The sequence below is a fragment of the Oryctolagus cuniculus genome, chromosome 13, assembly GCF_964237555.1.
Source record: "Oryctolagus cuniculus chromosome 13, mOryCun1.1, whole genome shotgun sequence".
Classification (NCBI taxonomy): Eukaryota; Metazoa; Chordata; class Mammalia; order Lagomorpha; family Leporidae; genus Oryctolagus; species Oryctolagus cuniculus.
In genome coordinates, this window is record NC_091444.1 from 103,201,761 (window position 1) to 103,214,380 (window position 12,620).

The 12,620-nt window shown below is 42.3% G+C and overlaps 1 protein-coding gene across 20 annotated transcripts in view; it reads right to left on the bottom strand.

Annotated features, from left to right (window-relative positions):
- ACBD5 (acyl-CoA binding domain containing 5) overlaps positions 1-12,620 on the bottom strand; it is a 60,207-nt gene that overhangs the window by 19,291 nt on the left and 28,296 nt on the right. For all 20 annotated transcript variants that reach the window (XR_011381737.1, XM_070056109.1, XM_070056104.1 and 17 more), the window contains one exon: positions 7,802-8,069. Coding sequence is in view for 19 of the 20 variants with exons in the window: in XM_070056109.1 (XP_069912210.1) it covers positions 7,802-8,069 (268 nt within the window). In the remaining variant the exon portion in view is untranslated. The remainder of the gene's footprint in view (positions 1-7,801; positions 8,070-12,620) is intronic.

Below are 12,620 nucleotides of genomic sequence, written 5' to 3' on the forward strand. Positions count from 1 at the left end.
CAGACCTACCATATGATCCAGCCACCCCACTAGTGGGAATTCACTCAAGGGAAATGAAATCAGCATGTGAAAGAGTTATCTGCACCCCCATGTTTATTGCAGCTCAATTCACAAGAGCTAAGACATGGAATCAACCAAAATGCCCATCAACTGAAGACTGAATAAAGAAATGATGAGATATGTACACTATGGAATACTACACAGCAGTTTAAAAAAATGAAATCCAGTCATTTACAACAAAATGGATGAGTCTGGAAAACATCATACTTAGTGAATAAGCCAGTCTCAAAGGGACAAATATCACATGTTCTCCCTGTACTGTGATAACTAACAGAGCACCTAAAAGGCAATCTGCAGAAGTGAAACTGACACTTTGAGAAGCAATGAGTTGAAAAGCCCCCAATACTGTTGAGGAACAGTTTTGTTTTGTTTTTATACCATTTTTGAATTCTTTAATTAACAGAGTTAAACATATGTGTATAAAGTCAACTGAAAATACATCTCAGTAAAAAAATAAGAGTAGGAATAAGAGAGAGAGGAAAAAGAAGGGCTGGAAGTATGGGTAGGAAGGTAGGCATGGTGGGATGAATCACTTTGTTCCTATAGTTCTGATTATGAAGTTTATGAAGTTTCTAACTGTAAAACTGTATAGTTCTGCATACATTCCTACGGACTTACTTCTATGGGTACAGTTTAAAAACTTGCCATGGAACCCCAAATACCCTTAAGCTGGGTGGTAAAAAATACCATCTAAAGTGTTAAAGTGATCATATGGATAGGATTAAGGGTCAGGTAATAATAACAGATAGAATTAAAAAGGAGTGAATGCTCCAACATGGGAAACAGTCCACACAGCAGACTCATAGAATGACAATCGCTTTAAATAGCACTCTGACTTCAGAATCAGCTCTTGGGGCATTATGGTCTTGCTGAAAAATCCATAAGAGCATTTCAGGCATGGAAAGCCAAGACACTAAGGCAAAAAATGTCCTACATGAAGGATCTCAGTAGGTGAGACCCCAGTGGAAAGAAGTGGTCATCAAAGGAGGAAATACTTTTCTCTGAAGGGAGGAGAGAACTTCCACTTGGCTTATGGCCTTGCCTAAATACTGATGGAGTCTGTGGACTCAAAAGGCTTTCATAGCCTAGGCAGCTCATGTCAAGAGCCTCAGGTGATCACTGACATTATACAGAGTGCAACTGTTAAATTAACAACAAGAGTCACTGTGCACTAACTTCCCATGCAGGATCTCTATCCTCAAAGAGCTGTATTATAACTATGTCTAAGTGCTCCCAAAAGATGTATCATTCTTAGGTGCTTCATTAAATTTAATTAAGCTTCTAAAGTTTTTTATGTTTTGTTTTACCATGAAAATTGCTGAACTCTCTACATGGTATATAGTTGCTGGTCTTTTGTGTATAAAGTTAATCGAAAATCGATCTTAGTGGAGAATGAGACTGGGAATGGGAGGGGGAGGAGGTGGAAGGGTGGAAGAGTGAGTAGGAGGGCAGGTATGGTAGGAAGAATCACTATATTCCTAAAGTTGACTTACGAAATGCATGAAGTTTGTTTTTCTTAAATAAAAGGTTTCTTTGGGGGGAAAATAAATTAAAAAAAAAAGAATGGGGGTGGAAGTTTGGCACAGCAGTTAAGACATCAGCATCCCATTTCAAAGTCCTGGTTTCAAGTCCCAGCTCTGCTTCCCACCCAGCTGCTTCCGGCTAACGGGCACCCTGGGAGGCAGCAAGTGAAAGATCAAGTCGTTGAGTCCCCACCACCCATATGGGAGACACAGAATGAGTTCCAGGCTTCTAGCTTGTGCCTGGCCCTATCCAGCTACTGCAGGTATTAGGGAATGAACTAACAAATATACAATCTCTCCTTTGTATCTCTGCCTTTCAGATAAATAAAAATAATTTTTTAAAAAATTAATATCCTGAGGCCAGCGCTGCGGCTCACTTGGCTAATCCTCCGCCTTGCGGCGCCGGCACACCGGGTTCTAGTCCCAGTCGGGGGGCCGGTTCTGTCCCGGTTGCTCCTCTTCCAGGCCACCTCTCTGCTGTGGCCCGGGAGTGAAGTGGAGGATGGCCCAAGTGCTTGGGCCCTGCAGCCCATGGGAGACCAGGAGAAGCACCTGGCTCCTGCCTTTGGATCAGCGCGGTGCACCGGCCGCAGCACACTGGCCACAGCAGCCATTGGAGGGTGAACCAATTGCAAAAGGAAGATCTTTCTCTCTGTCTCTCTCTCTCTCACTGTCCACTCTGCCTGTCAAAAAAAAAAAAAAAAATTAATAACCTGCATTTTTTTTGCTGTTTCTAATGTGTTTATAGGTTCTACAAATACTACTTATGTGACAAATTTCCCCTTGTCTCTGCAATTTCCTTTTTAATCTCTGCTTGGATCTCCTATTTCTAAGAGGTTATACTATTTCTTTGGATCAGAAATATTGACTATCTAAAATGTTGCTCTCTTTTCTAAGACATGCATTCTTTCAAAACAGATCTTTTGTCTAAATATGTTCCTCATCCACTCCCCCTACCTTTTTACTTATCTGGAGAATTTCTGCTTAAGTTCCTGGATCTGTTTTGTCAGCTTATTTAAACTGTGACATGACAGAGGCAGCTCTATCAATTATCAACCTACCTAAATAGTTTCATGCCAAATTTCATTGCCTCATTGGGATGTCTCTCAGATCCTGAGTTGAATGGTTTGATATTAATTCAAGTTGTTTCATGTTTATTTTTATTTTTCTGAAAGGCAGAGAAACAGAGATTTTCTATCTGCTGGTTCTCTCCCAAAATAGCCAGGGCTGGCCCTGGCCAAAGTCAGGAGCCTGGCTTTCAATCTGGGTCTTCCAATGTGTGGTGGGGATCCAAGTACTTTTTGCCATCACCTGCTCCCTCCAATGATATGAATTAGCAGGAAGCTGGATCAGAAGTAGAGGAACAGGACTTGAACCAGCACTTGAAGACAGGACTGGAGTTCCAAGAAGCATCCCGGCTGCTTTGCCAAATGCCCACCCTCACACATGGTGTTTCTGAATTAGGTTCTTCTGATTGGGACTGGCAGTAGGGAAGGAGGCAAGAAGGGGACCTTTTTCTATTCTTTTTTCTTGAATATAGTTAATGCCCTGCCTTGGGGTTTGCTCTCTAGTGAGTAATGTATATATTCAAGTGAGAGAGCCCTTGTGTTTCACATCTCTCTTCCTTAAGAGAAGCTGAAAGGTCTTTGGCAGTCACAAACAATTATCATCCTTGAGCCACTATTCCCCCTTACCTTTCCCAATGTCCTGCTTGTCCAAATTGGAAGTGGCAGATCAAGGGTGAAATCAAACCCCAGTTTCTTCCAGCTCTGGCTTGTCCACAGTGGAAGTAGGCTATTCAATTCCCCTATTGAATTTCTCTCTTTGTTTTTTAAGCCTTTTCTGTGTGAGATAATCTGATTAATTCTATCAGATTATTCTTCCTTGTCCAGTTTCTCAATCACAAGTGGAAAAAAAAATAAGTCACCCTGTGGTTATTCTACTTATTTATCCAAAAAGGTTCCAAGAAGACACTACGATTCTTCAAGTTGCTATCACTTCCCACTAAATTGAGAGGATTTTCCAAAATCTTATTAATTCAACTACTCATGGTACTGCTTTCTACAGGGGATGAGGAAGAACTTATATATTTCAAAAATGATCCTTCAGTTTCTTTCTAACTGTTCTATTCCTCTGCTGACACTCTGCAAAGTTTATGGTATGAGAATGAGTTCCTTACCTAGTTTCAGGGTCATTGTTATCTACTTTGATCTTTTTCCTCCTTTTTATTCATTTAATTAGTTCCAGGGGAAGTGTGTTATAACCATACACACACCTGGCTACTTTTCTGTGAAAGCTGCCAGACCTTCTTTTAGCGTACTGCTTATAGAGTACTGCCAACATTTATGGAACATGTACCATATTTAGAGCACCAAAAAGTCCTAACAGAGCACTCTTTTAACTAAAGTTAAATGTGAGATACTGGAAAAGATTTCCAAAAGGAGTGTGCTTTAAGTTGAATTTTGAAAGAAGAGGTAGTGAAATACCAACAAGGAGGAGGCAAAAGCCAGTCCCAAATAAGAGGAAAGGCAAATAGAAAAACACAGTAATGGAGGAGCAAACCAGACATGGACAGGGAAAGACGTCTTTTGCTTATCTGAAGGAGATGCTGAAAGAGAGTGAAAACAGGATGATAGAGTCAGAAACAGCAAAGAACAGGTCAGAATTTTCATAAGAAGCTGACAGATTAGGCGTCACAGGGAGACCACAAAGGCACTGAATACTCACGAACATGAACAAAATATATCGTATCTGACCACACACACAAAAAAAGGATTATCCTAATCATTTTGAGAACCTACTGAAATAGTGAGAAAATAAAAAAACAGTCCTAAAAAATAAAGGTCTCTGCAATCAGTGAAAACCTTGGCCTAGGGGCCTGGCATTGTGGCCTTGTGGGTTAAGCCACTGCCTGAAAACTGTTATCCCATATAAGTGCCAGTTCAAATCCCAGTTGCTCTACTCCAATCCAGCTCCCTGCTAATGCACCTGGGAAAAGCCATGGAAGATGGTTCAACTACTTGGGCCCCTTCCAGTCACATGGAAGGAGAGACCCAGATGGAGTTGCAGGCTCATGGCTTCAGCCTAGCCCAGCCCTGGCTGTTGCAGCCACTTGGGGAATGAACCAGTAGATAGAAGCTCTTTCTCTTGCTCTCTCTCTCTCTCTCTCTCCTTCTCTCTAACTGCCTTCAAATAAAATCAAAATAAATAGAAAGAAAGAAAGAAAAAAAGAAAGAGAGAGAGAAAGAGAGAGAGAGGAAGGAAGGAAGGAAGAAAGGAAGGAAGGAAGGAAACAAACAAACAAACCTAAGAAAACCTTGCCCTGGCTATCAACATGGGAAGGAAGACATGGAAACAAATTTTCAGATTTATATGTTAGACCAAATGTAGGAAAGGAGAGAGAATGGTGATAATAAAGAATAAATATAGCCCAAAGTGTCTTGCTTTGGCTGCAGAAGGGTAATAAAGGGAACACTTGAGTATCTAGACTTCTTAGATTACATGAGTATATTCATTATTTTATATCATTTAATGACTAACAGTAAGATTTACCAAACTTTGTTATTAATGATATGATGATCTTTGCTTATTTTTTGTTCTTTTTTTTTTTAAATTACTTGAAAGAGAAAACAGAAATAGAAACATCTAGCAGAGAGAGACAGGGAGAGAGGTCCTCCATCTGCTGGTTCACTACCCAAACGGCTACAATGGCCAGATCCAGTCTGATCTGAAGCCAGGAGCCAGGAGGTTCCTTTGGGTCTCCCACGCAGGTGCAGGGGCCCAAGCCCTTGGGCCATCTTCTACTGCTCTCCAAGGCCATAAGAAGAGGGCTGGATCTGAAGAGGAGAAGCCGGGATACAAATGGCACCCACAAGGGATGCCGGCACTGCAGGTGGAGGCTTAGCCTACTACTCCACAGCACAGGCCCCTATTTTTTGTTCTTACAGTCAGATATAAATCAAAACATGTACATTAAACTCTCCAACTACTAATATGATTTTCTCTATTTCTCCGACTTTCATCTGATGGTTTTACTTTTTGGACATTGATATTATAATCTTTAATAAAGATACTCATAACTTTATAACCTCATTTAACACTTTAACATAAGTGAAGTTCTATGTCTTAAAGTTTCATGTCCTGAAATTAGTTTTACCTGATATCAAGATCACAAACCTTTCTTTAATTTGTACTTGTGTGAAAACTTTAGTCTATCCTTTTATTTGTGTCTCTTGTTGTAGACAACAGTATAGCATAAAAGTTGTGCTTTGGGGGCTGGTGTTGTGGCATTGCAGGTAAAGCTGATACATGCGATGCTATATAAGCACTGGTTCAGGTCCTGGCTGCTCCACTTCTGATCCACCTCCCTGCTAATGTGCCCGGGAAAGCAGCAGAAGATGGCCCAACTCCCTGGGCTCCTTCACCCACATGGGAGTCCCAGAATGATCCAGCCCTAGTCATTGTGGCCATCGGGGGAGTGAACCAATGGATGGAAGATTACTTTCTGTCTCCCTCTTTCTCTGCTAACTGTGCCTTTCAAAACTCCAAAAATTTAAAAATGTTTTAAAAGTTATGCTTTGCTTGTGAACCAATCTGAATTAGGTAACTGTAGCCCGTTTACCTCTAATGCCATCACAAAATTAGTCTAAGATTTTTTTAAATTATGGAATGTTTTGGCCGGCGCCGCGGCTCACTAGGCTAATCCTCCGCCTAGCGGCGCCGGCACACCAGGTTCTAGTCCCGGTCGGGGCGCCGGATTCTGTCCCGGTTGCCCCTCTTCCAGGCCAGCCCTCTGCTGTGGCCAGGGAGTGCAGTGGAGGATGGCCCAGGTGCTTGGGCCCTGCACCCCATGGGAGACCAGGAAAAAGCACCTGGCTCCTGGCTCCTGCCATCGGATCAGCGCGGTGCGCCGGCCGCAGCGCGCCGGCCGCGGCGGCCATTGGAGGGTGAACCAACGGCAAAGGAAGACCTTTCTCTCTGTCTCTCTCTCTCACTGTCCACTCTGCCTGTCAAAAAAAAAAAAAAAAAAAAAAGAAAGAAAAAAAAATAAATTATGGAATGTTTTATTAATTTAAAAAAATATTTTACATGTGGCTGTGCTTTCATTCTTATTACAAAGTATTTATTCATTTTACTTATATCCAAGGCAGACTGATGAGAGAGAGAAGGAAAGAGAGTGAGAGAGAGATTGATTTTCCACCAACTGGTTCACTCCCCAAATGACCCTAACAGTCAGGGTTGGGCCAGGAGAAAGCCAGGAGCCAAAACCTCTATCCAATCTCTCACATGGGTGGCAGGAGCTTAAACACTTGAGTCATTATGCACTGCTTCCCAGAAGCATTAGGAGGGAGCTGGATCGAAGTGAAACAGCAGGGACTGGAATCAGCACTCCAATATGAGGTGCAGAAATCCCAAGGAGTGGCTTAACCTGTGGTGCCACAATGGCCACCTCCTTTTTTATCATTTTTTAAGTGTGTGCCATGTGTTTTTTCTGATAAATCAGGAAGGCTTATATTTTGTTCAGATGGTTATTGCTTAAATCATAACTGTTTATAATACCTTTAAAACTTTAACAATATCCATTTTTATCACAAAGAATTATAAATAAATTTATTTACTTATCTTCCTCACTCAATTCCTGGCTCTAGTACTTTACCTCATTATTCTCCTTAATGTTTATCTCTGTTAGATTAGTAAACCACTTATTACTATCTATATTATTTATAATTTTATTATTGTTTACTAGTAATATAAACTATTAATAATAAATTATTGTCAATTATTTTCAGATTTTTTTTATATGTATAACCTGGTTTTTTACCTTTAAGTGATGTCTTTTATCTAGGAGGGGAAATGTAGAAAAAAATATTCTGCCTTTTACTTACATGGCGGGTGGGGAAAGGCAGCAACAGAACTGTGGCAACTGATGATTGATTGAATGACAGAACATAAATTTGCCTATCACCAAAAACTGCATAAAAGATCTAGAAATAGGAATGTTTTCCTTTTTAACTTCAGGTAAAAGTGTCAAAGGTGAGACCAGACATGAAGAAAAATGATCAGATGTTATATAAGGAAAAGTTTGAAACTTTACAGATGACCTTTGCACACTGCTCCATCCTAGTGCCTCTCCTATCTACAACTTTTCCCTTTACCAGTGATATAAGCCAATGTTTATAAAGACAATGGGACAAAAAGAAAAAAAAGACAAGGCATACCTCTGCCTCTTCTGACACCAGAGAACTCCTCGCTTTCACCAGCTCGCTTCTCACGGGGTGGCGCTCCACTGTCACTTCTGCCATCTTCACCTCCGTGCTTCACTTCACCTTTCCCTTCCACTGCTACCACCTGAATATTCCCAGTGCTGCCATTTCCAGTTGACACTTGAACATCTTCAGGAAAACCACAGTTTTCCAAGGGTTTATTGAGATCACCATCCACGTAGTGTTGAAATGGTCCATTGTTTGACATAAAGCTGTCTAAAGGCTATATATTTAAAATAATACTCAATTATAAGCAATAAATACAAACATGACAAAATTTTAATCATTAATAGGAAAATACTTTTTTAAAATGTTATTTTACATTATTATGGCAAATATTCTTCTCCTAAAAAATTTAACTGATATTATCCTTCCTATAATACAGGAAAAAAAATCAGATAAGAAATATTCATCGTTCAGCAAAGAACTGAGAAGTTTTGGCAGTACACTGGCCTTGTGAATCAATCACTCATCCAAGAAACATTTAAATCACTATGGTGGGGCCAGTGCCATGGCTCACTTGGTTGGTCCTCCGCCTGCGGTGCCGGCATCCCATGTGGGCGCCAGGTTCTGGTCTCAGTTGCTCCTCTTCCAGTCCAGCTCTCTGCTGTGGCCCAGGAGGGCAGTGGAGGATGGCTCCTGCACTGCATGGGAGACCAGGAAGAGGCACCTAGCTCCTGGCTTTGGATCAGCACAGTGCTGGCCATGGGGGCCATTTGGGGAGTGAACCAATGGAAGGAGGACCTTTCTCTCTGTCTCTCTCTCTCTCTCTCTCTCTCTCTCTCTCACTGTCTATAACTCTACCTGTCAAATAAATTTTTAAAAAAATTTATTAAAAAAATCACTATGGTTATCTTAATAACCATGCTAAACTCTAAGGATACTAACAAGAAAGAGATAGAATCCTGTCTTCAAAAGCTTTAATCTTATTAAGAGTCAGACTTGCCCCAAATGGTGGAGTTAGAAACGTGCCAGGGGATTCCAATAAAATCCCATCAAGGTGGCATGTACCAATGCCATCTCACTAGTCCAAGTGATCAACTTCAGTTCACAATTGATCACACTGATAGGTCTAAGGGTTCACACAAACAAGACTAGTGTCTGCTAATACTAACTGATAGAATCAAAAAGGGAGAGAACAATCCAACATGGGAAGCGGGATACACAGCAGACTCATAGAATGGCAGATGTCCTAAATAGCACTCTGGTCTCAGAATCAGCCCTTAAGGCATGCGGATCTGGCTGAAGAGCCCATGAGAGTATTTTAGGCATGGAAAGCCAAGACACTCTGGGAAAAAAAAAAAAAAAAGAAGAAGAAGACCTAAATGAAAGATCTCTGTGAGTGAGATCCCAGTGGAAAGAATGGGGCCATCAAAGAAGGAGGTACCTTTCTCTGAAGGGAGGAGAGAACTTCCACTTTGACTATGACCCTGTCGGAATAAGATCGAAGTAGGCGAACCCAAAAGGCTTCCATAACCTTGGCAACTCATGACTAGAGCCTAGGGAGATTACTGATACCATAAACAAGAGTGTTAAATTGTTAAGTCAACAACAGGAGTCACTGTGTACTTACTTCTCATGTGGGATGTGTCCTTAATGTGTTGTCCAATGTGAAGTAATGCTATAACTAGTACTGAAACAGTAATTTTACATTTTGTGTTTCTGTGTGGGTGCAAACTGATGAAATCTTTACTTAATATATACTGAATCGATCTTCTGTATATAAAGATAATTGAAAATGAATCTTGATGTGAATGGAATGGGAGAGGGAGTGGGAGATGGGAGGGGTGTGAGTGGGAGGGAAATTATGCGGGGAGGAAAGCCAATGTAATCCATAAACTGTACTTTGAAAATTTATATTTACTAAATAAAAATAAATAAATAAATAAAATAAGAGTCAGAGAAGATTACATATCATTTGGTAAGTGTTAAGAAAAAGATGGGGGCCAGGACTGTGGCATACTGGGTAAAGCCACTGCCTGCATTCCGTACGGGTGCTGGTTCAAGTCCTGGCTGCTCTTCTTTTGATCCACCTCTCTGCTTGGGAAAGCCATAGAGGATTCCAGTAGAGGATTGCACAAGTCCTTGGGCCCCTGTACACGCATGGAAGACCCGGCCAATTGGGGAGTGAACCATCAGATGGAAGACCTCTCTCTCTCTTTCTTTCATTCTTTCTTTTTTTTTTTTTCTTTTTTTTTTTTTTTTTTTGACAGGCAGAGTGGACAGTGAGAGAGAGACAGAGAGAAAGGTCTTCCTTTTCCGTTTGGTTCATCCTCCAATGGCCACTGTGGCCGGCGCATTGTGGCCGGCGCACCATGGCCGGTGCACCGCGCTGATCCAAAGCCAGGAGCCAGGTGCTTCTGCTGGTCTCCCATGCAGGTGCAGGGCCCAACGACCTGGGCCATCCTCCACTGCACTCCCAGACCACAGCAGAGAGCTGGACTGGAAGAGGAGCAATCAGGACAGAATCTGGCGCCCCAACCAGGACTAGAACCTGGAATACCGACACCGCAGGTGGAGAATTAGCCTAGTGAGCCACAGCACCGGCCTCTCTCTCTCTTTCTCTCCCTATCCTCTCTGTGTGTAACTCTTTCAAATAAAAATAAATAAATCTTTAAAAAAAAAGAAGAAAATCAATGGTTGACAATGGTGAAGAGAAGACAAAAAAGATGAAGATCTCCAGACAGGTGGGAGGAAATACAAAAGCAAAGCAGGGAAGAACATCACATCTACTGAGGTGGGAAGAAAGGTGGCAAGGGATAAGGAGATAGAGCACCATAAAGTTGACAGTTTTAAAAAGCGTCAAGTCATGAAGTTGGCAGAAAAACAACCAGCTTCTATCTTCTCGATACAGTATGAGACAAAAGTGTTTGATGGAAACAAGGGCAAAGGTGGGATGGGACTACTGGGAATGTGACCCCTACGTATACCACTAGTTCTAGAATTGCGTGTGCTTTCAAATGCTCATCAAAGTGTGGTGTGTGGATGAGCAGCATTTGCATCAGCTGAGAGCTTGTTAGAAAAGCAAAGGCATGGATGGCACCCCAGACCTAGTAAATCAGAAACTCTGGGGTTAATGCCCAGGAACCCATGGCCTAAGAAGCCCCCTGTTAAGGTATGATAAGCACCGTTAAGACACAGAGGAAATGTTTAATACAGTGCAGAAGAAAACTCTAAAAAATTCTTTTTTTCTTAGAAATCTAACCTACCTGACAAAACTGCAAGTGTACTGGTCTGCATCAGTAATACCAGCTTGCTATCACACCAGCATATGTATGTGTGTAACAGTACTTCCAAAGCCATTATTTATTCCACTAAGTGATTATTCAAGGCCTGGGTTCAGTTTTATTTATTTATTTATAATGATTTACATATATATATATATTTGAAAGGCAGAGTTACAGAGAGAGACAGAGACAGACACACACATACACACACACACAGAGAGAGAGAGAGAGAGAAAGAGAGAAAGAGAGAAAGAGAGAGAGAGAGAGAGAGAGAGAGAGAGGGTTCTTCTACCTGTTGGTTCACTCCCCAAATGGCTGCAACAGCCAAGACCAGGGCAAGCCCAAGCCAGGAGCCAGGAACTTCTTTTGGGTCTCCCACATGGTGCAGGAGCCCAAGTACATAGGCCATCTTCTGCTGCTTTCTTAGTCACATTAGCAGGGAGCTGGATCACAAGTGGGCAGCTGGAACACGAGCCAGCATTCATATGGGATGCCAGTGTTGCAGGAAGTGGCTTAACCTTCTGTACCACAATGCTGGCCCCCAGTTCAGTTTTAGATTCTGCAAAGTAATATGCATAACAACTGAGTCTTTCAAAATTTCTACCTTTTAGAAAGGGATCCATAAAGTGCTCAATTTATTTAAACTAAGAGCCAGCATTGTGGTATAGCCTTTAAGCCTCTTGTGACACTGACATCCCATGTAAGAGTGCTGGTTCAAGTCCCAGTTGCTTCATTTCTTTTTTTTTTTTTTTCCACAGGCAGAGTGGACAGTGAGAGAGAGAGACAGACAGAGAGAAAGGTCTTCCTTTGCTGTTGGTTCACCCTCTAATGGCCGCCGCAGCTGGCGCACTGTGGCCGGCGCACCGCGCTGATCCGAAGGCAGGAGCCAGGTGCTTCTCCTGGTCTCCCATGGGGTGCAGGGCCCAAGCACCTGGGCCATCCTCCACTGCACTCCCTGGCCACAGCAGAGAGCTGGCCTGGAAGAGGGGCAACCGGGACAGAATCCGGTGCCCCGACCGGGACTAGAACCCGGTGTGCTGGCGCTGCAAGGCGGAGGATTAGCCTAGTGAGCTGCGGCGCCGGCCCCAGCTGCTTCATTTCTGATTGAGTTCTCTGCATGTACTTGGGAAAGCAGCAGAAGATGGTCCAAATACTTGGTCCCTGCTACCCTCATGGGAGACCTGGATGGAATTCCAGGCTCCTGGTTTTGGCTTGGCCCAGCCCCAGCTCTTATAGCCATTTGAGGAAAGAAAGATCTCTTTTTCTCTCAGTCTCTCCCTCTCTGTCATCTGCCTTTCAAATAAATAAAATATATCTTTTAAAAAACAAAACTGGGGCCAGTGTGGTGGTGTAGTGGGTAAATCCGCCACCTGAAGTGCTGGCATCCCATATAGGTACCAGTTCGAGTCCCGGCTGCTCCACTTCAAATCCAACTCTCTGCTATGGCCTGGGAAAGCAGTAGATCACATCTAGGGTACTCATTTGCATTACAGTTTAATATTGTTATGTGTTTTCCAAATTTGAGGAAACTAAGAAGTAGACTTAAC